The sequence below is a fragment of the Phaenicophaeus curvirostris genome, chromosome 1 (genome assembly GCF_032191515.1).
Source record: "Phaenicophaeus curvirostris isolate KB17595 chromosome 1, BPBGC_Pcur_1.0, whole genome shotgun sequence".
In the NCBI taxonomy this organism is placed as follows: Eukaryota; Metazoa; Chordata; class Aves; order Cuculiformes; family Cuculidae; genus Phaenicophaeus; species Phaenicophaeus curvirostris.
Window position 1 is genome coordinate 188,038,781 of NC_091392.1, and position 25,697 is coordinate 188,064,477.

Genomic DNA, 25,697 nt, shown 5'->3' on the forward strand with positions numbered 1-25,697 from the left:
GTCAGTCTGATGTGAGTTTTTGTTTGTCTCTTGCCATGAATATCAGCTGGAATGGTAGTCTTTATTCTGTAAATACCAAATATATACATATCCTGGATCGAGCAGTCTTATGGCAGTGATGATAATGTGGCAGCGGAACTGCTGTTTCAGTGACTGCAATTGGTATGACAGTTGGTGACTTCTTACTATTTCAGGAATAAGAGACTTTTTTTCTGTCTTGAGATTTTTTACTTGGGATTTTGGTGTGCTGGCAAATGTACAGAACTGCCTTCCGAGGGCTGATGGAGGCTCTCACAACTTGCTCTTGTTCATTCATGCCCCACTTCTACACTAGGAGTGATCTAGTACAATTAACTGATTCCTGTAGGAATTGGTAGGGGCTTTGTGTGTCATTGATGTGTAGTTTTTGATGAAGCTCAAGATCTTCCAGACAGAAGTCTCAGGCATAAAAAGTTTTGTGTGACCCAAATGTCGTCTAAGGGGACTGGGTAGCACAATTGGATTCTGTGTATATGCTTCTGGTTATGTGGCACAACCATGTATTCAGATCTGTTCCTGTAACATGTTGAAGGCAATTCTGCTTTCATGTAGATTAAAAAAAACCCCAAAAATTTTAGATAAAGAAATATTTGATTTTGCTGTAGGGCTGTAGACTGTTTACTGTGTCTAGTTCATCTAGTGTTTTCTTTGGTTAATATATCTGAAGTGATGTATTTAAAAATTCATTTAAAATCTGGCCTCTGTTGCTAGTAAAATTACCAAACTGGAATGTGACCTATACACCAATGTATCCAGTAGCATGTCTGGTAAGACTAGTTACTCCAAGTAAACTGTAACCTGACCAACCAATGCTAATCTTTAATTTTTAGCTAAATGTTGCATATTCTTCCTAAAACCAAATTCTTGTTTTCCTTGCAGGGTACTCTTGCAGACTCATTTCACAGAGCATGTCTCTCATCCTGGTCAATGAAGATTCTTTAGATGTAAGTATGCAAATTTTGGTCTAATTCTTGATGGAAGGAGGTGTTGCTAATGGAAGCGAAGGTTTATTGAGCTTTCTTATTTAATTTTTCTCTTTTTTTTTTGTCTTTAGGAGTAGCAAGATAAACAATTCATGCTAAAACAGGGGTGGGTTGTGCAAAATGTATTCCTGAGGTTTCCAGTCACAAGATGTAGAGATCAAACTGAAGTTTCAGAACAAACTGATTAAATCCATGGGTTTGATTCTGCTAGAAACTGTTGAAATGCTGCAGTATGACATCAGAAATATAGTTAGGTCTTAAGGTATAGGTACAGGAGAAATGTGTTTGAAGCAAAAAAACCATGCTAAAAGACTAATTTCAACCTGTTAAGGTATCTTTAGTGTTGCATGAAACAACTATAATCAAACCTATGCCTGAGTAAACTGCATTGTGAGCTTGTGTATGTACAGCTTTTGAGACCTAAAAATTGCAATAAAAATTACCTGCAGGAGGTTGCCATGCTCCTCAGGTATGTGCAAACCTTAACTAGAAAAATCATACACTTATACATGAGCGTATCCAGAAGATCTTTTTTCCAGTTTGCCTGTTTTGGCATCAGTATCAACATTTGATATTGCTTAAATATTTGACTGCTATTCGAGGTATTTGTAGGACAAAAGAAAACATCTGTTACAGGTAGCATCTGATACTTGCACTTCAAGTTGGCACTTCATCCTGCGTGACTGGATGGGAGATGCAAAGGTTTTATTTTTGAGTATTGAAGGAGTTACAAGATATGTAGATATCCGATAGAAGAGAGGAATGCAATTGTGGTGAGATAATCACGTGTTAAGTGTTATGTTCCAGTTGTGCTTATGCGATTTAGTTAACACCAGCCTCGGTAGCATTTCTCGCTCAGACTCCAGTTCTTTGTATGCAGTTGTGACATCTCAAGTCCCAGTGTTCTAGCTCTCCAGGATTGAAGAGGTTACAGTGAACCCAAGGGGAAATCATCATCCTCCAGACGATGGATTTAACAGTTTCTGTGCAGCCTAATTCAACCCCTATGGGAGCTGTCTCATTGCTGAGTTCTAGCAGTGAAGAACATGTCAGTCTTGAAGTTGTTTCCAGTGTTTTTGCGTATTTCAAGACATGTTCAAACAATTCTTGTGGGATAAGAAAACTTAAGTTTTTTGATGTTGTTAACTCTTACTGTATTAAGTGAGTGTAGATTGCTCCATCCCAATGCTAAATAGAGAGGAGGGGGAAGCCAGGATGAAGAATTCGATTAATACCTGGCTCCGAGCCTGGTGCAAGGAGAGGGGCTTTGGCTTTTTTGATCATGGGGGGGCTCATGCACCCCCAGGCTTTCTCGCTAAGGGCGGGACACATGGGTCTCCTAGGGGGGCTAAAGCCCTTGCCAGAAACCTAGCCAAGCTCATAAATCGAGCTTTAAACTAGATGTGAAGGGGGAGGGGGTTGAGCCCAGGCTAGACAGGAATGAGCCTGGATGTGGGGAATTGGTGATTGGGAGAGGGTGCGCGGGCGAGGACCACCAGTACCTCACCGCACAAAAAGTGGGGGAGAACACACCTCGGGGTGTTAAGGGAGATGCAGGCACTCTGGTGTCGACTACTCCAGTTACCAGGCAGTTGGGAACGAGCCCTGTTCCCTCTAGGAGGGCTGAAGGCTCGGCAGCTCAGCTGAAGTGCATTTACACCAATGCACGCAGCATGGGAAATAAGAAGGAAGAGCTGGAAGCTGTCGTAGGGCAAGGGGCCTATGATGTCGTTGCCATCACGGAAACGTGGTGGGACGACTCATATAGCTGGAGTGCGGCTATGGTGGGGTATAAGCTTTTCAGGCGGGACAGGAAGGGTAGGAGAGGAGGTGGGGTAGCCCTCTTTGTAAGGGAGGACTTGGACATCACTGAGATGGATTGTGGAGATGAGGAGGTTGAGTGCCTGTGGGTCAAAATCAGAGGAGCCCACCAGAAGGTAGATTTTGTGATGGGAGTCTGTTACAGACCACCCAACCAAGGAGAAGCAGCTGATGAGCTCTTCTATAAACAGCTGCGGTCAATCTCTAGATCGATGCCTCTCGTTCTGGTGGGAGACTTCAATCTGCCTGATATCTGCTGGGTGTACAACACAGCAGAAAGGAAGCAGTCTAGGAGGTTTCTGGAGTGCGTGGGAGATAACTTTCTTGCACAGTTGGTGAATGAACCAACCAGGGAAGGTGCCCTCCTGGACCTCCTGTTGGTGAACAGAGAAGGCCTTGTAGGCGATGTGGCAGTAGGTGGACGCCTAGGACTAAGCGACCATGAGATTATAAAATTTTCTGTTCTAGGTGAAGTGAAGAGGGTGGTTAGCAAGACGGTAACATTAAATTTCCAGAGGGCAGACTTTGATCTCTTCAGCAGGCTGGTTGGTGAAGTCTCATGGGAGACAGTACTCAAGGGCAAGGGAGCCCAGGAGGGCTGGGAGCTCTTCAAAGGGGTGGTCCTAGCCGCTCAGGAGAAAGCCATCCCCGTGGTCCGGAAAAAAAGCCGGCAGGGGAGAAAGCCAGCTTGGTTGAATAGAGAGATCTTGAGGGATATCAAGAAGAAAAGAAATGTTTATGGCCTCTGGAAGAAGGGACAGGCCTCTTGGGTGGACTACAGGAGGGAAGTGAGATTGTGTAGGGAAAAAATCAGAAGGGCTAAGGCTCAGCTAGAAATTGGATTGGCCAAGTCAGTGAAAGATAACAAAAAATCTTTCTACAAATATATAAATAATAAAAGGCGGACTAGGGAGACCATACAGTCCCTATTGGACACAGAAGGAACAACAGTAACAGGGGATGAGGAAAAGGCTGAGGTACTTAATGCCTTCTTTGCCTCAGTCTTTAGTCGTAAGGAGGGTCGTTCTGTCTGTGTACAAACCCAGGAGCTAGAGGAGCATAATGAGGCTCCCATGATCCAAGAGGAGGTGGTCAGAGCCTTGCTAGCCCGACTGGACACCCACAAGTCTATGGGGCCGGACGGGATTCACCCTAGGGTACTGAAGGAGCTGGCGGATGTGCTGGCCAAACCCCTTTCCATCATCTTCCAACAGTCCTGGAAGACTGGGGAAGTCCCACTGGACTGGAGGCTGGCTGATGTTGTGTCCATCTACAAGAAGGGCCACAGGGAGGACCCAGGAAACTACGGGCCTGTCAGTCTGACCTCAGTGCCAGGGAAAGTCATGGAGCAGGTGATCTTGAGTGCTATCATGAAGCACATGCAAGAGAACCGGGTGATCAGGCCCAGTCAACATGGGTTCACAAAAGGCAGGTCTTGCCAGACTAACCTGATCGCCTTCTATGACAAAGTGACCCGGCTACTGGATGAGGGAAAGGCTGTGGATGTGGTCTTCCTGGACTTCAGCAAAGCCTTTGACACAGTTTCTCACAGCGTTCTGCTTGAGAAACTGTCAGCCTCTGGGCTGGACAGGCGCACACTCTCCTGGGTGGAAAACTGGTTGGATGGCCGGGCCCAGAGAGTGGTGGTAAATGGTGTGAAATCCAGCTGGAGGCCAGTGACAAGTGGGGTTCCCCAGGGCTCAGTGCTGGGTCCAGCCCTGTTCAATGTCTTCATCAATGATCTGGATGAAGGCATCGAGTGCACCCTTAGCAAGTTTGCGGACGACACTAAGCTGGGTGGAAGTGTCGATCTGCTGGAGGGTCGGGAGGCTCTGCAAAGGGATCTGAACAGGCTGGACCGCTGGGCAGAGTCCAATGGCATGAGGTTTAACAAGGCCAAATGCCGGGTCCTGCACTTGGGGCACAACAACCCTATGCAGTGCTACAGACTGGGAGAAGTCTGTCTAGAAAGCTGCCTGGAGGAGAGGGACCTGGGGGTGTTGGTTGACAGCTGACTGAATATGAGCCAGCAGTGTGCCCAGGTGGCCAAGAAGGCCAATGGCATCTTGGCTTGTATCAGAAACGGCGTGACCAGCAGGTCCAGGGAGGTTATCCTCCCTCTGTACTCGGCACTGGTGAGACCGCTCCTCGAATACTGTGTTCATTCTGGGCCCCTCACCACAAGAAGGATGTTGAGGCTCTGGAGCGAGTCCAGAGAAGAGCAACAAAGCTGGTGAAGGGGCTGGAGAACAGGCCTTATGAGGAACGGCTGAGAGAGCTGGGGTTGTTTAGCCTGGAGAAGAGGAGGCTGAGGGGAGACCTCATTGCTCTCTACAACTACCTGAAAGGAGGTTGTGGAGAGGAGGGTGCTGGCCTCTTCTCCCAAGTGACAGGGGACAGGACAAGAGGGAATGGCCTCAAGCTCCGCCAGGGGAGGTTTAGGCTAGACGTTAGGAAAAAATTCTTCACAGAAAGGGTCCTTGGGCACTGGAACAGGCTGCCCAGGGAGGTGGTTGAGTCACCTTCCCTGGAGGTGTTTAAGGCATGGGTGGACGAGGTGCTGAGGGATATGGTTTAGTGTTTGGTAGGAACGGTTGGACTCGGTGATCCGGTGGGTCTCTTCCAACCTGGTTATTCTGTGATTCTGTGAAGTAAAAATGGAGCTGATGTTGCTTTGTATGTAGAAACATTTGGGTGCTGGAGATGGTTTTCAAGCCATGTTAATTTGAATTTCTTACTATTTCTGGTTCTGAATGTGGTTATATAAGTTAGATAAACATGACAAGATAGCAGCTTCTTCCCCTCCTCCCTGTCTTTAACAGGAAGAAAAGGTTGGCCATAACTTATGCAGAACCAGCTTTGGTTGATTCATGTGGTTCTAGTCCTATCTTGTTCGTAAAACTGATGTGCACTTACTGCATATGTCATGTAGCTGTACAAAGGAATACACTTACGTATTACTACAGGATATTTAGGCTCCAAAAATGCTTCTGTGTTTTATTTTTAAAACTTTGTATGTTTTCCATTGTTGTAGGAAAGTAGATTTGGGCTAGTTTTATCTATGCACTTGACGTTCTTGAAGTATTTTTGGATCCTTCTGCTTTTTAGAGAAGTCTGATTCTTCTCTTCAAACATGAGAAAATGGAGGCCTACGACAGCTGATCTCTATTCAATACATCTGATGTAATGCTGAATGCACTGCTTAGACAAGAACTCTGTGTGACTGTGTCTCTTCAGCTTGATCTGTTTTCAGTTGATGGCCTGGCCTTGAACACCCCAGTCCCTAAAGGTGTTCAAGGCCAGGTTAGATGGGGCCTTGGGCAGCCTGACCCTGTGGGAGGTGTCCCTGCCCATGGCAGGGGGCTTGGAACTAGATGGTTTTTAAAGGTCCTTTACAACTCAAACTATTCTATGATTCTATGTGGGCTATGGAGAAGACATGCTGACAGTCACCATAGGAAGCTTCTCAGTCCCTTTCAGAAGATCAGCTGCCTACTTCACAGCTTCAGTTGACAATCCTTGCCTCACTTTACTTTGGCATTTAGTTTATAATTGTAACAAGCAAGTGAAACCTGTCCTTCCTTTTACTTTTATGTTAGCACAGATGTACAGAAGCAAAAATGGCTACTAGAGAGGAAACAGAACAGGAAAAAAGAAGTAAGAGCGGAGGAATATAGGTTACAGAGAATGCTGAAAGGTGTTGACTAGTGTATGCCAAGGTAGTATAGGAGGATCTCCTGTTTTAAAATACTTGAAGGCTTATTTTAATTCCTTTGTAAACTTGGTAGTGGATCCACTTTGAGATTATGTATTCAACTTTTTCCCAGACTTGAACCAAGATGTATGAAGGAAAGGTAATGTTGGAACTGAAATGGAAGAAAATGTCAGTGACCACAGCATCTCTGCTCACTTACCTACATGCTCGCTTTGCAGATGCTTTTGAGTGGCAAAACTTCACTTGGAGTGATAGATAAGACCCCTGTGGAAAAAATTCATTAAGTTAGTTAGATGAGAATAAATACTACTTTCCTATGGAAGAGAAAAGGTGACAGATCTACCCATTTACTACTACTTGTTCAGTCTTGACTCCATTGCTCAGTTTCAGTTTGAAGTCTTCTGAGGCACGGGAGGGTGGATGGGAATGAACACCTGTCTTTGCTGTTTAGGAAATGGAGAGTAGGATCAAGTGAGGAGTAGTAGGGCAAGCAATTATTTTCATTTTTATTAAGCTTTCTTATTTATAAATGTGGCTCTTCTTGTTTTGAGGCCTTCTGTTCGCAACTGGAGAAGCAGAAATTGGAAGTCTGGAAAACTGAGTACAGAAGTATACCTTTTTTTGCAGGGACACCTTCCAAAAAGTAGAATTAGGGTCTCACCTCAAGAGAGTTCATTTTTAGCTTTCAGAGCAACTATAGACATTTTAGACAGCTGTACTACAAATGAGAAAATAGGTACAGATTGAAAAATGACAAGGTACTAAACTGGGGAGCTGAATGCATTGAACTGTCTAAGAAGATTTGAGGATATATTTTGATGTGGATTAAGATAGGGAGAAGCTCTTTATTGACAATCTGTTTTCTTACTATGTTGAAGTATTGGCAGACTTATTAATTGTCACGCTCCACTATGAACACCAATTAAAGATAAATGGACAGACAGACCTCAAGATGATAGAGGGGGCCATCATTTGTGTGAAGCATTTTGGTTGGGTAGATGTGGGTGTGGAACCTGTTTTAAAACCCTTGTGGACACTGTATTAGTCTTCAAAAGAGTGTGGGGGGATGGGAGACTTTCTGACTCTACAGAATACTGAACATTAAGATGGATCTGTTCCTCAGAGAAGAACAGGTAGTCACATGCAAACCATTAGAGGTCAAGGATGACACCATTGGTGATACGAGCTATTTCATTTGTACCTCGTCACAGGACTCCATCTAAGAACACACTAGAGTGAGAAGCCCTGATCAAACATAGCTTGACATATAATGAAACCCCTTCCTTCACTCTCTTTGACTGACCTCTGCTGACACAGAAAAGAAACGTGATTAACTTTTTATCAGGCATACTTAAAAATCCCTAGGCAAAAAAACCAAACTCTGTCATGATCTTTTCCTACTTGCTGGTCTCCAGTTATGCAGCTGAATGAGGAATTCTGTGTAATGCAGAGCACAGCAGCAGCAGATTCTTATTTTAAGTCTGAAGTGTAATGTTGCTCATGGTTCATGTTGAATTGAATGTCTTGTGCCTTGATTTTTCGCCTCAGCTGTATTGATCAATAGTATGGCAATACACTGAAGGATTCCCTCTTCCAGATAGTTGAAGATACTTTGTAGAACTCAATACTAAAACTTTTAGTTAATGACTATTATGTAGTGCTCAATGCACATGATACAGTATTGGTGGAAGAATGGTGAGTGGGAAGTAACAATAGAAGGGCTCCACTTGTGCATGACAATGTATCTTCTGCACCTAATGCTAGCTGATTCTTTCTAGTTTCCTTTTCATGAGCCAAAAATGTGAGCTAATACTGTAACGGTTCTAAAATGATTGAAGGTTGGGTGTCTGGTTTGTATGCTTTACATTTGTGTATCTTTACTTCTTTGAAATAGCATCACCTAAATTTTGCAGTAAAAAAAATATAGAAAGATTAGAACTTCTCTTTTCTGGTCATGTAACTTTAGGGAAGTCGGAGCTGGAGATGACTGATACCTTCTCAGCTGTAGGTGTTTCTGGCAGAGGCTTTAAGGAAGGGGTCATGGATGCTGTTCGAGTGGTTTGAGTTGGAAAAATGATAGTGGTTAAACAACATCCCTTGTGCAAGGTTAAGAATTTACTTCAGATGTAGCATGCATCAGTAGTCTTGGGAGTATTTTAGTGTTAAGTGCAGATTTTATACTTGAAATAGCTTGTAAAACTTAAATATGGTTAATTTATGTTAAGTGATGTGGAGTCCTTAACAAGCCTCTGATAAGTAGACAGTTACTAGAAAAGCAGCTGGTTAAACAGTATCCATTCTCAGTTAATTCAAGTTCTAGTTAGACACTTGTGCATTAAGAAAAAAATAGATGTGGAAAATGAGTGTTGCACGTTCTAACTTCTCTGCTGCCCGCTCATCTGGTAGATGTTCCAAGAATTTTGTGTGGCAGACATTGGTTATAGAATCCAGCCTTAAACTAAGACAACAGTGTAGAAGTTTTCCAGTAAATGTAAAAATTAATGGAACCTTTCTGAGCATAGAAAGAAAAGGGCACTGAGATGGATAACTATAGCATAACAGATGAACAAAAAAACATCATTGATACATAGTTCCTGGTCTTTTAAGTGGAGAAAATGAGTGATTACATGGTACATCATGAAGACGTATCTATTAGATTCTGATGCTTTAATTCAGATAATATGCTTTTCCAAAACAGAAGCACGAACCAGTAGAGCTAATACATAAAAGTTGCTTTGTATTATATCAGTCTTGTTTTCTAACCAATCTAAATCTGGTTTTTTAAATACTCTTATCATTTTTAATGTAAAACTGAGTTTTTCATAAGTCTAAAAATGAAGGTCTTGGGTGTTTTGTTTATAGTTATCACTTGTTCTTTCAATTCTAAGGCAGCTTTCAATTCTTTAGCTGCCTATTGTGAGTTTTTCAGCACTGGATCTCCATGGTAATGCTTATTTTGTATGGTGCACCTATAACAGAAATTGACTTCTATTCAACTTAGTCAAAAATCTCTCTGTAGAAGATTCTCATACGAAATTTTTGTAGCGTTATATTTAATATATTCCACTTCTGAAATCCATTAATGCTAAAAATGAATTTTTACAAGATCCAAGTTGAGCTTAGAGCCTTTAAATATTGATGCTCTTTCCCCTTTGTGCGGTCCCTGTGTGATGATTTTCCCCCACTTCTGCTCGTTGGCATGCAGCAGCAGGTGAGATGTGATCGAACAACTGTCTTGGCTTGGTTTTGAGAGCTAAGGTTTTTTCTAAATCATGCACGTGAGGGAAAAAAAATCAATTATTTCTGTTCTCTTCAGAGAAGTACTGGGAATAGAAAAGACTAATCCTTAGCTTGATTCAACAGAATACTAGAAACTTAGCATAATAATCTGCAAATGTTTATCCCTTAGAGACTTAACTGCATGCATACATATGCCCACTTAGTTTTTCTTTCCTTTTCCTAATAAATTTTTTTCAAGTGAAAATATTTTGAGCACAACATAGACTGCAAGTGTAATACTTGGTTTCAGTTTCTGTTTAATTAAATTGGAATCACTATAAGTTTTATTTTGAAGCTCTTAACCTGAACTAATTTCTCACTGGCATATCATACAAGGGGAGTTGCAAGCACAGTGAGAGGGAAAGCTGAAGAAGGGAAATTAGATGATCCAGAGGGGCCCTGAAAAGCCCGAGTAGTGAATAGTACAGCCAAGGAAAGTTGGGTGTGTTCCTCCCCTCAATGCTATAGAAAGGGCTGGAAGCTAACAGCTGGTTATCACATTGGGCTGTATTTAATAGTAGTGGAAGGGTAAAATTGGAGGGACCAGTTCTGAACCTGTGGATAGCATTTTTCAGTAAAGTAATTCTGTTGATATAAAATGGAGCTACACAGTGAATGTGTCCTGCAGTATTCATGTGCCTGGACCGGCAGTCATTGTCCTGTGGTATACATAGATGTGTAACTGACAACAAACTGATATTCCAGTATAAGAACCCTCAGTGCTAGTGTCTACTGATGATAATCTGACTGAAATGTGAGCATAGAACCAGAAGCTGCCCTCCTTTACTCCTCTGTTTGTTCAACTCCATTTCTTGCATGTTTCACTGTTTAGATGAGCTGTTGAAGGTGAGCATGGATAAACTTGTTTGCTATCACGATTTTTTTCTTAAAAACAAGCCAACAAAACTTCACAGTATAATTTGCTGGTTGCAGTCCTAACTCCGAGGAAGATTTGTAGGCTGTTTACGTTTTGAATTCTGGCAGTGAAGAATGAGGACCTGGGAAACCTGTTCATTTTGCTGTCTTCTTTCTGCCTTTCTGTCAGGTAGCATTGTTGTAAAGGTTCTGCAACCTACAAGGAAGATGTCTTAAGTGTGAGAATTATAATGGATTTATCCTATAAATTGTTACTGTTGTTCTTATGGGCACTTTCTGTCCCACGCTTCTGAACAGACTTTTACAAAAAACCTGTTAAGGAGTTCTTTAAAAGGCACCATTATTCTTTTTATTTAAAAACTGATGGATTTATAGATGTAGGATTCACTGATAAACTCAGATCTGAACTGCTCTGAATCTCTTAAGTTGATCTCTGATTTTGTCACTGGATTTACTGGTATGCTGAAAATGAGCGGGTACTTTTGCGTTGCTGCCTAAAACCTTTTTTAATTACTGCTGGGAAAACTCACTGTCTTTGGAAAGGAAGAAAATTCAAGGAGCAGGCTGCTGAAAATAGTCTATCCGTGTGTCTGTCTTCAAGCAAAGAATATAGTTCCAGTAGTGTCTTCTATACTATACTTAGTTATTGTCAGCTATTCAGACTTAAAGCATAAAACTTAAACTTACCTAGCTAAGACTTTTTGATGAATGGGTACTCCAAAGAATTGGCATGTCATGTACTTCATTCCTACTAAAAGTTAGTAAGGTGCGCAGGTCAATGCTGGGAAGACGAGAATGAGTGCTGTACTGCTAATGTCTCATAGGTGCTTTGAATGTTACGTCTTGTGTGTTGCACGAGAGAGGAAACAAGCTGTTTTGGGTGTTCTTCCCTCAGCTATTTTATGCCTAAATGTTTTCAGGCCAGGTTAATATGCTGGAAAACTGATCCATGTGGCAAAGCTCAGTTTTAGCCACCTATCAGCTCTTCTTTAGAGGAGTGTCTGGGATGCTTCTCTGGTGTCTTGTGGCTGCTAAGTTACTTCAGTTACCAGTCAAACTGGAATTCTAATCAGCTCTTTTGTGTATTACCAGGATTTTGCGAAGGAAGCTAATTAGGAAAAGAATATTAAAAGAATACATTATTTTACTGGATTCTTTATTGCTAACATTTCTGTTTTTCTTAATCTAGAAACAGACGTCTATCTAATTAGTAGTTACACAAGTAACAGTGTTCTAGTAATCATATATCTTCAGAAGTATAAGTGAGAAGGGACCTAGTGCTTTTTCTTTGTTATTTTTTTTTTGAGGAAAAAATCGAATCTTTCATAAATTCAGGAATTTTATAATCTGCATAAGAAGTTCATTTTATGTTTATGGAAAACAAACAGCACTTTATGTGAAAAGATGTTTTGATTTGAGTGTACTGTGTGGACTAACAAATGAAAGAATGTAGGTGTTACCTGGACGTTTATGTTTAATTACACAGGGCTGTGTAAGTTACGTCTTCTTCAGGAAGTAATACTAATCAGTTTGACCTGCAAGTGGTGAAATGATTTGGGCTGGTATTTTTGATTCATCCTGCTTTCTCTTTTCAGCATTTGTTAATGACTGTATTCCCTCATCTGTGGCGCTCTTTGTTAGTGTTTTCTGGCACTGTGATAGCTGGTTTGGATGTGGTGGGAGCACTTGGTCCTTGTATTCCTTCAGGTCTTTTAGCAATGTGAAGACTAGGTTTCTAAATAATTCTTTCCATGGCTGGAATTTGGGGAATACTGGGGAGGGCTATTAAAAAACCTCAACCTCTTCCTTCTTGAAGTTACTTATCCCTTCATTTCTTTAGTGCTAATACTGATCACACTTGACCCAAGAAAGATCTTTTGGCTTTAGGCTTCAGTTACTTCAGCAGCTGAAGGTTTATCTTGCTGATGCCTTGTTCATGCTGTAAGACAAAATAGCTCATATTACAGAAAAGCAGAAAATAAGAGTATTCCTTGAATTCAATCCAAAATTTGTTGTCTCTCTTGTAAGAGTAGTCATGTGTTAGAGGAAAGGGTTTGGTAACAAGCCTCTTGTCTATTAAAACTGCTTATGATCATCACAATATGTGAAAGCTTATCCCTCAAAAGATGATCATGTAGTGTTAGCCTGATATGTTTTCTGTTGTGTAAAAAACAATATACTACTAACTTCTGCTGAATGAAGTATCTGTTTGCTTTGAAAATGGAATTCTCTGCAGTGTACTGATACACTTCTTACTAATAAGCACAAGAGACAGTGGAAACCTAGGGATGCATAATGAAATTAAGCAGGCTTTTGTTAAATGAGAAGCTACCCAAGAAATACAGGTTTTGCTTACGTTAAAGCATGACGGTGGTTTTTTGGGAGGAACTAGACTATGTGGGTATCTAAAGGTAAATGAGTTGTGGATACTGATCCTCTTGACTAACGTGGATAATACTACATACCTGTAGAAACAATTTAGATTTGTCCTTTGTATTGAAGTGTAAGAACTAAGGACTCCTTTACCCTCTCAAGATAGTTATTTTTATATCTGATCCTCACTTTCATGGAAGGATAGAGAAGCCTTGTTCATGCCAGTTCATGTGAGGGTGTTTTAAGCATAAATGGTATTCCTTTCTTGGTGCAGGGCTAGCTTAAAGTGGTAGGATTTATTCGCCTGTACTGTTAATTTAATGAAGATCGTGAACTACTGCCTCAGGGTAAGAATTAGAGTGTATCTTGATGGGTTCAGAAAATGAAGATGGAGGGATATAAGTACCTGTGGTCTTACTTCTGTGGTTTCCATAATACTGACATAGTACTCTGTTAAACCCTTTTGGGAAGGTTAGTTACTTAAGAATTAGAGGAATTTCTGTAGTGGCAGCTTGATTACTCTAGGCCTGATCATCAATCACATTAAGGAATAAATATCCTTCATGTGAGAACTGAGGAGTTATGTTTTACATTGGGTTGAAGCTAGAAGAAGTGCCTCTGGATTTTTCTGGGTTGATGGGTTTGTCAGAAACTAAAGCTAAGCCGTTCTCTAGCTGTATAAAGTTAGTAGCTACTGGTTATATGTCCCTTCTGCCCAGAGTGGAACCATCAAATATGTCTTTTAGAAACTTTTAGGCTTTTGTATGTCTTTGCTGCTGTGATGTATGCTTATTTTTTACTGAAAAATGTCTCAAAATGTGTTTTTTTCCCATATGTAACTCCAGTCATTTAACTTCTAGAGGGTCGGTTCAGCTTTGTTTCATATTTAGGAAGTGATATGTTAGTGAAGATAAGCTGATTGAAGCTATGTAGTGAGTGTGATTTCCTCTCCATAGTTCGAACAGAAAACTCATTTGGAACATCCTGAAATTGTAAAATTACCGTAAGTGTTCTAAGCAGGCCTTACAATCACAGTTCTGTAATGTCAGAACTTTATGCTTTTCTCGAGAGCTTTGGAAGTGGGTGTTAATCAATGCTGAGGTGATTCACATGTACTCTTGAAGCTTCTCTTGCGCTGTGTTGCAGTGATATATGTTTGTCATGCAACTCTGGTTTATCAAGCTGGCCAGGCAGGGTAAGAGTACCCTTGTCAAGCTCTTGACAGCCCTGATGGACACCAGGGCTTTGGTGGTAAGATTATAGAAATTGCCTCATAAGCTTAGAATTGGTGTAATCTCTTTAGTTTTCCACACTTGAGTCTTGAGTTTCTCTCAATTAAGCCTATTTCTGATTAGAAGTAAAAAGCACTATTTAGGAAGGGAACCAAAATCCAAGGAAACTTACCTATTCACTTAAACTACTGTGTTCTGTCTTCTGCCCCACCATGACAAAGGTAGGTAGTGAGTTTGAGTTGAGCAGTGGTAACAAGTTCTGTGAGTGTGTTTCTTGGTAGGCTGGCTGGCTGTATTTCATGGCATGCCTTTCTTAAGTAAAACATATGCCACAAACCAAATTCACCTTAGTCACTCAGGAGTACTCTTCAAGCTTTGGCAAAGCCTCCTGTTCAGCTCGGTCTCTTGTTCTGCTGTGAGATCGCCTTATCCTGGGAATGCTTTTTTTTTTTTTTCTTTTATTTGAGGAGCTTCTTCGTTAGCATTTTATTAAATGCAGCATTATAAATGTTTTAAAACAGACTGGTATGGCAAAACTAGCTGTGGAGAACATAATCAATTTGTTTTCTGAATTGGTAGTTTTCCAGCCTTTTCACTTTTGTTCAGTTCCTGCTCTCTCCATAAATGTCGAATTGGTGCATATATGGGAGCTGTTGCTCAGTCTAGACTTTGCAGTTTTTCTTCGATAGAAGAAAAGTATCTCTGCAGAAGCAGAGGGTTTCTGCATGTCAAGACAACTCTCATGCACCCTTGCTATTTGATCAAATAAGCAATGTGAGATATTCCCATTATTTGACCCTATTAGTCTTACTGGAGCATGGTTCAATCTTAACGTTTTAAATCCAATCAAACTTGAAAGAGACAAGACTGATACAGTCATGTGATGATGTCTTTCTGGGCAGAGCAGACCACCTGCATTATCCTTTGAGGAATGCATTACTAGCTTGTCATGAACAAGTTGCGTCATTGGGAGAAATCTATTAATAATTTTATATAGGCTCTCCTTAAATGAAAACCCTTCTCCAATGTTTTATAACTAAAACATATTGGATAAATACCTTTTGTTCTTCTGGTTTACTCCTAATTAATTAAAAGAAGTATAACAGCTTGCTGAGTTGCCTAGAGAATTCTTTATGTAAACATTTCATTGTTGACCTAAGTGCAACCACAATAGGCTTCATAAACTAGATGACAGATGAGCTCTAAGCAAGTAGAACTGCTGAGAGCTGCAGCTGCAGGAGTACTTATGGAATGGCTGTGTATATACTGTGATGTTAAGCCCCTGAGAAGTCTGAAGAAAAAAGTAATCATAGAATCATTTGATTGGATGAGTCTTTTGAGGTAAGAGTGCAACCATACCTGTCCTCTACTCTGTTCACTACCAAGCCATGTTCCTGAGCACCTTGTCTACCTGTCCTTAAATATCTCTGCAGATGCTGACTCAACTGCCTCCCTGTGTAGCCCCTTCCCGTGCCTGATAATCGTTTTGATGAAGAAATTCTTATTGATATCTAATCTGAATCTCCCTGGTGCAACTTAAGGCCATTTCCTCTTGTCTTGTTTGTGAAGCAGTTCTGTCAAAATGGTTGTAAAGCCTGGTTTTGCCTCCCCTGTTATAAGCCTCATTTATTTTTCACTTTTGGTATTCTGAAATTCTCTTGAGGTTCAAGTTTTGTTTTGTGATTAGGAGTTTGCAGTTCCGTATCCAATAAGCTGGGCTTAAATAACTACACTCTAGTGAGTGGGGATCACTGTGTGCACTTAGAGGGCTAGATTTGTGAGTGGCAATATTACAGCTGAGAGGGGGGGCAAGTGTGTGGAAAGGCCGGCTGGGTGTCTGTCTTGTTTTATCCACAGGAGTTTTGAAATAACTGAACCAGAATTATTTCCTAGGTACTGTGGACTTCAAGTTTTTACTAGGGAAGCTGCCTTTGTTGTGATGCAGTGCTTCATACCAGACACCTTTTGCCAGTTTATCTTGTCCTAAATTGAAGTTTGTATGCTATAGCTTTCATTTATTTCATGTTTTGTTTTAGTTTTGTTTTATTGTTTTGTTGTTTTATTTGAGTTTTTTTAATGCAAGTTTTACCTTCAGTGTTAGTATGTTTTTCATGTAGGACTATCTGCTTTGAAGGGATACTGACACTTTGTAAGATTTTATGGAAAAATACTTCCAGTGATCTAATATGGCAATGAATTTAACAAAACCCTCCAAATGAAAGATAAAAGCCTGGTTATTTAGTCCATTTCACTTATATGTTTGTTAAATGCATAGGTGTTTGGATCCTTTGGTGCTCCTTCCTGGTCAGGTAAAGAGAATTATTCAATACAAAGTGGTTTGACTTTCTTTTACTTATTGGAAACATTAAAAAGAAATAACTTCATTCTCAAAGGGTAACCTGTGTGCCTGCATGTTTCCCTTGCTTAAGTATGGCCATAGGGCATTGGCATCTGTTAGATAAAGCTTTGGGAGCAAGTCTTGTCTCTCAGGCAAGAACATTTCGGCTGTGGAGTGTTCTATTTTGGGGCCTCTACTGGCTCTTGTAGCAGTGACAGTAGGGTAGAAATTAATGCTCATACTGACCTCCTTGATTTATGCACTTGCTTAAATCTTCTCAGGCTAATATATACAGCCAGTATCCAGTGTTCAGCTCTGATGATGTGTGGCACTCCAGAAAATTAAGTGACCACTGAGACAACTAAAGGTTGAGATCTTTTTCAGCCCAGGAATATACTAGTAATGGATTGACAGTATCCATTTTGTACCCAAAGACTGATAATGAGTACTTAGAGGAAAGCTGGATGTAAAATCTTTGTCCGTTGTTTTGTGTCCAGCAGAACTGACACGTGACGAGGAAGCTTACCTCTGTTTTGAAAGGTGGAGGAATTCTATGTCTGTTATTAATGTGAGTTCTTGTAGCTGAAGTATAGAAGTCACTGAAATAATAAGATTCTGCTATTTGTAGGAAGACAAGATTTCAAATTCTATATTACAACTGGGGACCATTTATGTGTCTAGTGGTGACCAAAGTTCTATGGCTTCAATAATTCTGTGTTTGTAGTGGGAGAAAAGGTCAGCCAAGCATGTGCTTTTGGATATGGAGTTAAGTAGCCTGTAGGAATCTGGGAAAATATCTTTGAATAAAACTAATTAATAGTTAAGGGCAATGTAAGATCTAGGGTGGTAAGCTAATATTTACATCTTGGCTGTATAATTAATATTCCCGAACTTATCTGTATATAAATAAGGAAAAAGGGAACGGGTTCAAAAGTTAACTAGCTGACTTCTTTGAAAACTTTTTTCTTTTCAAGTTATTAAAACTTAATTGCTCTGTCTATATTAGGCTTAATATTATCAGGTTCTCAAGGGGTTTATAATTCTATCCAGAGCCTGACAGACGAACTCTACAGTTCAGTAGACAGAGTTAATAGGTTTAGTAAATATTAATAAAATAATCTATTGTACAACTATAATCTTTAGGGAAATGGCTCTAGCAGTTTAATTTTAAAAAAGAAATATGATCTTCATGATTTTGTGGAGTTTTCTCATAAAAATTATTTTTAATAATTGAAGTGGGTATCATATTTATTAGATAAACTTTAATAAAAACTTCAGATGTACACATGGGGTAAACTGATAGGGAACTAAGTGGTGTGTTTTAAAAACTGTGGAAAAAAATAGATCTTTGAAAGTTAGTATTCACCGTAGGGAATGGTGTTTATTTGACTAGAATAGAGAAGTTTGCCTGGGGCTTTCTTACAGAGCACCTTTATATTCTTGCTAAAAAAATACAGGAAGCTATCAGGGTGAAAGCTAATCAGGTGGCGTGTCCAGTTGAATGCGTACCAGTGTCTTTGGGCAACAGTTAAGTAGTGTCAATAATATTTTCCTTTTTTTTCTCTAGAATTATGCTACTCTTGTCAGAGAAATGGTGCAGCAGCAGAGCAGTTTTTGTTTTCTGAGCTATTTGTGGGTATTTGTGAAATGTCAATGTGGAGCAACTGTATATGGGTATAGAATACTTTTTCAAGTTGTTAGGATTAGGATAAGCAATGTTATAACTGCTGGGTTTGGATGCAGAGATGCTTCCAAATTTATTTGAAATGCCTTTGTAAATCACTAGTTGCATTACAGAGTAAAAGTCAGCCAAGAACAGCATCTTCATAAAGGCTGCCCAATGATGTTTATATTATTTATGCAATGTAGTCATTTCTAGCAATGACAGTTGCCAGCAATTATATGTCAAATTTTATGTGGTGGAGTTTTGACTTTTGACTATGCAAAGAACAAACTAATAAGTCTGCAGTAGAAGAATAGGGCAGAGTGGGTTATTTGTGGGTGTCTGGCAGGGCTTGGAGTATCTGGAAGAACATGCTCTTGTTATATGTGATTAGCAGTTGCATTGGAATTTGTTTTGTAGGTGAACAGCATATTTTATAGAAGTCAAGGACATGGAGATATCCAGTGTGCTGGAGGGAGAAAAAGCAGCAGATACTATTTGATTTCATTGGGTGGGTTTTTTGTATGGCATAAGTATGTGAAGCTAAGAAATTGAAATTATTTAGATACTTAGGTTTGCAAATAAAATAGACTTTGTGACAGATTATTTGGTTCATGGTTTGTCCAGCACCCAGGAGCCATACGACTCTGCAATAAGGAAATATTGCGAATCAGAAGGATTATTTTGGCAGAAATCATGAGAAGCTCTTTGCCAAGAATGAGTCATTGCTATTTGTCAGTGTAGTAGGAGTGTGCTGTGCTCAAGGAAATAAAAAAGTTGTTGCTATAGCTGTTGTGTGGAAATGTAGCAGAATCACTAATCTCCCAAGAGGAATATAGGTCTTCCATATAATGTTTGTGGTGGTCTCGTGCAGGAAATTCTCAAACTAAATATTATTCAGAATACATCTTGAAGTGAGTGGTGGTCATGTAGGACCAAGCATGCATCTACCCCATCCTTACCCTTAAGAGGTGAAGCACTGCCTACTCACACTGCCCTAATCTCTCTTCTGGGAGCTTAGATCACTGGGCAGGCAAGGTAACTAACTGTTGTGTATTGCTTGCTCAGTCAACAAGAAGCCCTGAGGAGCCTCTGCTTTTCAATCATAGCAGCGTCTAGCAAAATATGGCCTGGTTCCTTACTGGTATTTTTGCCTGTTAATATACATCCTGGTATTGTGGACATGAGCAATGTGCGCCTGCAGCCCAGAAGGCCAGCCGTAACCTGGGCTGCATCACAAAAAACATGGCTAGCAGATCAAGGGAGGTGACTTTGCTCTGGTGAGACCACACCTGGAGTACTGTGTCCAGCTCTAGAGCCCTCAGCGCAGGAAAGATGGACCTGTTGGAGCGGGTCCAGGGGAGGACCAGTAAAATTATTAAAGGCCTGGAACACCTTCCCTGTGAGGAAAAGCTGAGAGAGTTGGGGTTGTTCAGCTTGGAGAAGAAGGAACTCCAAAGAGGCCTTATTGGAGTCTTTGAATTCTTAAAGCAGAGTCATTAAAAAGATGGGGAGAAAGTTCTTAGCAGGGTCTGTAGCAATAGGACAAGGGGTAATGATTTTAAACTAAAAGGGAAGGTTAGACTATGTATTAGGAAGTATTTTTTTTGCGCTAAGGGTGGTGGAACAGTGGAACAGGTTGTCCAGAGAGGTGGTGGATGGGGCTCTGAGCAACCTGGTCTAGTTGAAGGTATTGCTGCTCACTGCAGGGACAGATGACCTTCATGGTCATTTCAAATCTAAACCATTCTGTGATAATTGCTGTCATATGTCTTCTGACATGATTTTTTTCAAATGGAGGGAAGCTTGTTACATGTGTGCTTAACAGAAGCTCGGTGTTAATATGGAATAAAGTAGATAATGTTATTTTAAAGACTAAACTTGCTTAATAACATGGGCTAATGTGGTGGGAGTGCTTTTTTTTTGTATCCCAGTAAGGCATTGAAATATGTTCTGCTAGAGAAATTTCTGGTATGGTTTTAAGACATTTCTACTGCTTTATAAATGCAGTTTCAACAGTCCTGAGTTTGGGTTCACATGTACAAATGGCTTGTTACAATATCCTTTACCATTAAGCGTCTTTGGAACACGTGATACTTTATGAGCAAAGGTTAACTAGGGCCTGAAGGAAGCTCGGAGCAGGAAAGTACAGATGTAACAATGAGGACCACTGGCCAACCTCAATTATTACTGCTACATATCATTTAAAGGTAGACTGTCTGTTGCTCAGCTCTGCCGGTGTCTTCTAAAAGATGGTTTTCTGCCTAATTTCCATGTCCAAAGTAATTCCCCAGTCCCTAATTCCCCCTGATAGGAGTTCAGATCACGTAGGCAGAAAAGTAGTCTGTATGATTTAAGAGTGATTTTTTTGCTCTTACAGTTAGGAATATTGTTACCTTGTCTGTGCGTTATACTCCATTAGAATTAGAGCTCTGAAATTATTTAAGGTGCTGCCTTTTGAAAAGGTGCATTTGTATAAAATTTTTTAGAAGCTGAACATATTCTGCTGTCTGACAAGATGATTAAATTTTGGGGGTCGTGCAGTAACTGGAGTCTTGGGAAGCTGGGTTAAATGAGGGTTCCACTGCACAGGGTGCTGTTATGTATACACCCTGAAAAACTGTTGTGATAACTTCATTGTTTTGGGTATTTCTGATTCCTGTCAGGGAAAGCATGCGTTAACTTCACCTAAGTGAAGGCTTTTTGTGTTTGGTTTTGGTTTTTTTTTATACCTGAAGTATTAAATTACTGAAACTGATTGCTACATGATGTTACGATTTTACTAACTGAAATAGTGTTAAAATTGTAATTATCTGTTTGGGAACTTCAAGATTATTTAAGTATTTATGTAAAGTGACTTGAAACTTGACATGAGGATCTGGCATCAGGAAAGCTCTTGCAAAATAGTCCTAGGATGAATTGTTCAGTCACTGAAACAACCAAATGTCTCTCACCTCTTTGCCCCTCAAACACGCTACCTGGGATTGTTGAGTCTTGTGTAGCTATGAAAATATGAAGGTACTAAATGGTCAGCTGGGAATCTTTCAAATTTGCAGTTTCTCTGAAATATCAGTGCTGACTATGTACCATAGCTGGTGACAAAACTGCATAACCACTGCAGGATGTAATGGCAAAGGCAAATACCACTCTAGTGTCTTTCTCATGTCGTTTTACTTTGTATTAAATAGGACTGTGTTTAGCAAAGTCCATTTTCATATTCTTGTGCAGCTTAGAAAAGCTTGGAATGCTCAAGACTTTACTATATTTTTTTAAAGACAGTCTTAGTTAACCAAATAACTGGGAACGCTGTCAAGGGAACAGCTGAGTGAAGGCACTGTTTTCCTTTGATCCGCAAGGAGGCCAGTGGCCAAGCTGTCTTCCTTCCTGCTTGTATCCTTTTCCACACCTACATAAGGATGTTGCAAAGCCAGGCCATTGTCCGGCAGAGCCTCTCCGAAGGTGGTGTCAGGAGACCCATGCTTGTTCATGCATATTGCCCTTCCCCAAGATATATCTTCTGACAATGAGGTAATGCATTTTGAGTCATTTAAGTAGCACAAAATAATCTCAGACTGCTGACTCCTATTCAGGAAAATCTTGGTGCCCTATTTTGTCATCCTTTATAAACCCTGAAGTTGTGCTTTTCTACATTTAAAACTCTCTAGACAAGACTTCAGGCCCTTCAGGACTCTCCATCCATGCATTCCACAAAAACTTTGTCTTTTCTGAGCAGTTAAAGCTGTGGTGTACTGGCAAACATTTTTTTAAAAAAAATATGCACAAAAATTAATTGCATTTGACTTGGAAATGAAGTAAAAATTGACAGAAGCAGTGACAGTTTTATGGTAACTACCTTTGGTGTGCTATTCTGTTCACCTCGGTCCCACTTATCCTGGGGCTGGTAATTGGAGGAGGTGGGCAGTGGCTGTACCTTGCTGCTGGCTCTTCATGTGCTGTGGGTGGACTTAAGGAACTGGCTGCCTTGTGCCTAGTTTCAAGAGTGGAACTCGGGGGCAGAAGGGGCTTTTGGATCTGTGGTGTATCCTGTTTACTGTTGCTCATACGTGCTGCCAGTTGAAGTAGAATCAACTGTTCCAAGAAACCTTGCTGGTATTTGCTTTTTAGGAGTTTTTGATTTTTGTCCCTTTCTCGCTTGTTCCTCTGCTGTACTTGAGTTTCAAGACAAAACGTTTACATTTCTTTTGGTACTTCGAAGATCTAAGATCTCCCTAAGATCTCCCCAAGATCTTGCTTGTTTAACCTAGTAGTGTTTCTGTCCTTCCCTATTATACGCCTCTACTTTTTGTACTGTAATTTGCAGGTTTTAAAGACTGTTATCAGAGGTAAACATTTTCAGTCTTGCTTCTCTTGTCTTCTCCTGGAAAGTTCAGATATGGAGCTCTTAGTTTTGAGGCTTGAGGGAGAATGGCTGCTTACCACATCTTTGCTATTCTGGCTTTTCCATCTCTGTTTCTTCTTTCTAGTAGCCTTCTGGTTGTGTTTTCCAGGTGCAATAGCATCCAGATTCTTGTCCTTCAGGGCTTACTGTTTTCTTTAATCACAGTTTTCCTCAGTCTTTGCCTACCCTTGTGGCTGCTCTTTAATAATTTATATACTGTTTTCTCTTAAACACAAGTGTTGCCACATGAGTACCATCTTTCCAGTTGCTGGCTGAAGGAACTATTTCAAGCAGAAAAATACTGTCTGTTTTGCTGGCCTCTGTTTTATTAGGAGTCCTGAGGGCACAGATGGGACTGATGTCAGGAGTGAAGTGGCCAGAATAGCCTGTTGCACACTGCCCTACTTCCTTAGGTAGGTGCTGTTGGACAGGAGGCCTGAACTTTGAGTTAAAGTGGTATTCTGGAGTCTTAAATCAACTCCGGAGTCCTTACGGTGATCCCAGTTGGGTGGGAACACTCAATAAATATGCATGTTCCCTATTTCCAAGAAGCTGTTGGGAAAGAGGTAAGATTGTAAGAGTAGAGCTTGTAAGATCCCTCTGAAAACATCTTTGTGTGTTGCTTTATTGCCTAGTTAGGCATGAGCAAAAAGGAAAAATACATACTCCAAGGAGAGTGAGTAACTTCTGATGCTTGTCATGCTTTAGAAGTAGAAGTAAAATCTCACAGGGTATTTCAAGAACTAAGTTCTCTCATATTTCTGTTCAGTACCTACGCTGTGTCTAAATCAAAACCAGAGCTTTAAGAAAACAACTTGGGTAGAAAGCAGTCTGCTTCTTAAAAGCCTGTTTTATTACAGAGCTTATTCATGCTAATCAGTTGCTTTGGAATTTTCTCAGCTTCACTTGGAGAAACAGAGTTGATATTAGTCTTCAAGTGTTTGTGTACTATGACAGGTTGGCTTGTTGCACGTGTGAGATTCTTGAGTAGCTTTGAGTCTATAGTTTGCTATTTGGTGTAATGCTCAAAGCGGTTTTTTTTTACTTAAGTACTAGAATAACTTTGGCTATGAACTCTGACAGCGGTATGGCCTCTGTTACTTACACTAGCATGCAACCAAGCTATTAACTACACAGACGCTAATAGTGATTTTTTTCATTTTTTTTTTTCAAGACAGATTTTGGAGAGGAAACTGAGAGTGGAAGACTAAAAAGGGCTAGGGAAAAACAGAGCTTCAATTATATTTTTTTTTTTTACTTACTTACTCTGTAAAGAGGAGAAGTTCTGTCCTTCCAACTTTATTTTAATGTCTTACAGGTTGACATTATATGAAAATGTAAGCCCAAACCTTTTTGTTTTCCACACAACAGATCACATACAATTTGAACATACTAAATGTTTTGGAGTTTTTTTTTCAATGAACACAGCTTTTTGAAATTTGTTTGTGTCTTTACTGCAAAGATAGTGCAGTATGAGAAAATCCTGGTGAGACAATCCTGTCAAATCAATCTAATCAATACTATGTGTTTCCTGTATATATAATGTTTTTGGAGAAAAGATGGGTTCTGTCATTTACTCTACTTCTCATAGTGTCTAGTATTCATGCTTTTATACCTTAATCAATTACAATTCTCTAATTGCTACTAATGATAGAACTCCTTCAATATAGTCTTGGCTGTTTTTTTGGCTGCTCTTTCTGTCTGCCTTTCAGGACAAGTTGTTCTAATCTCATTCAATCAGGAATCTGGATGGTTATATTTTATATGTATCAACCAGAGTATTTTAATAGTGATTTTATACTTATTTTATATGTTTTATTTTATACACAGACATAGGTATACATACATAGGAAAAATCCAGGAACTCTAGCTGAGATCTGGGTCTTTAATGCACCCTGCATGCATATAACAAGGAAATACTACTGCTCTTTGAGAGTAAATTGTAGGCTGACTTGTATGACCACACACCAGTGTCATTTTCTTGGCTGAATTCTCCTTTACAGTTTGTGGGCATCTGAGCATATGAACAACTGAAAATGCAGAAGCATGTGGTTAAGATGCTGTAACAGACAATCCTGTATGTTCTAAAGTTGAAGGTGGTGATATCTTTCTGATGTAAAGATTTACCTAGTTAACTGAAAGATGGTTTTTTATCTTTAGGAAATTACTTACCAGAAATGTAATTTCCTTTGAGGCTCAAACAAGAGCTTGTTCCTGCTCTGGAAAAGCTGGACTGTTATAGTGGAAAGAAAAAAAGCAATTGGGACTTGTTTGACAAAGGTAGAAGGAAATAAAACAAAGAGCCTATTCTGTTGAATGAATTTAATAAAGCTAAAATATCAAAATATGAAGACACTGAGGTATTCAGCCTTGTTAGCAAAACTTAACAGACTGCTTCCCCTTGGCAGAGTACAATTGCTTTTACTAATCGCACACGTGTTGGGGTACAGAGTAAGCATTTCTTTTTTGCCCTTTCTGTAGAATGAGATAGTTTCTCTCTTATGTGTACCATAAACTGTTCTGTGGTCAAACATCTAGTAAGTATTGAAAGCAAAAGAGAGATTGTCCTATGTAGAGCATCTCTGGAGTAAATGACAAGTGTGTAATAAGCCTAATCCTGTTCTTAGTGTGCCAAGAACAGGATTTTAGCTATACTACTTGAAATTCCTATTATTCCTAGGATACACGTGTGTTTCTTGCTGAAGTTAGAAATATTAAAAAATAATTGCAAACTGAACCTCTTAATTTGAGGGAAAAACCTTTCTTTTCTTCTGCTCCTTCTGTCCCTATTCTTCCTGAGCTCAGGGGTAGCAAGTGGACTTCATGGATATTCCTTAAAGACACCCCTTTTCTTCCCTGAGATCACTAAGTTTAGGATGCAGTCATCTGCTGTTCTGCATTAAGTTTTATTTGAACATTCAACCATGTACTTCTGAAGTGGTCAGCTATTTGGTGTTGCTCTTTGTCGTGATCTCAAAC

The 25,697-nt window shown here is 40.0% G+C and overlaps 1 protein-coding gene across 4 annotated transcripts in view; it reads left to right on the forward strand.

Moving 5' to 3' along the window:
• Window positions 1-25,697, forward strand: part of ATP8A2 (ATPase phospholipid transporting 8A2) — a 326,443-nt gene that overhangs the window by 95,787 nt on the left and 204,959 nt on the right. For all 4 annotated transcript variants that reach the window (XR_011339668.1, XM_069882897.1, XM_069882904.1 and 1 more), the window contains one exon: window positions 919-983. Coding sequence is in view for 3 of the 4 variants with exons in the window: in XM_069882897.1 (XP_069738998.1) it covers window positions 919-983 (65 nt within the window). In the remaining variant the exon portion in view is untranslated. The remainder of the gene's footprint in view (window positions 1-918; window positions 984-25,697) is intronic.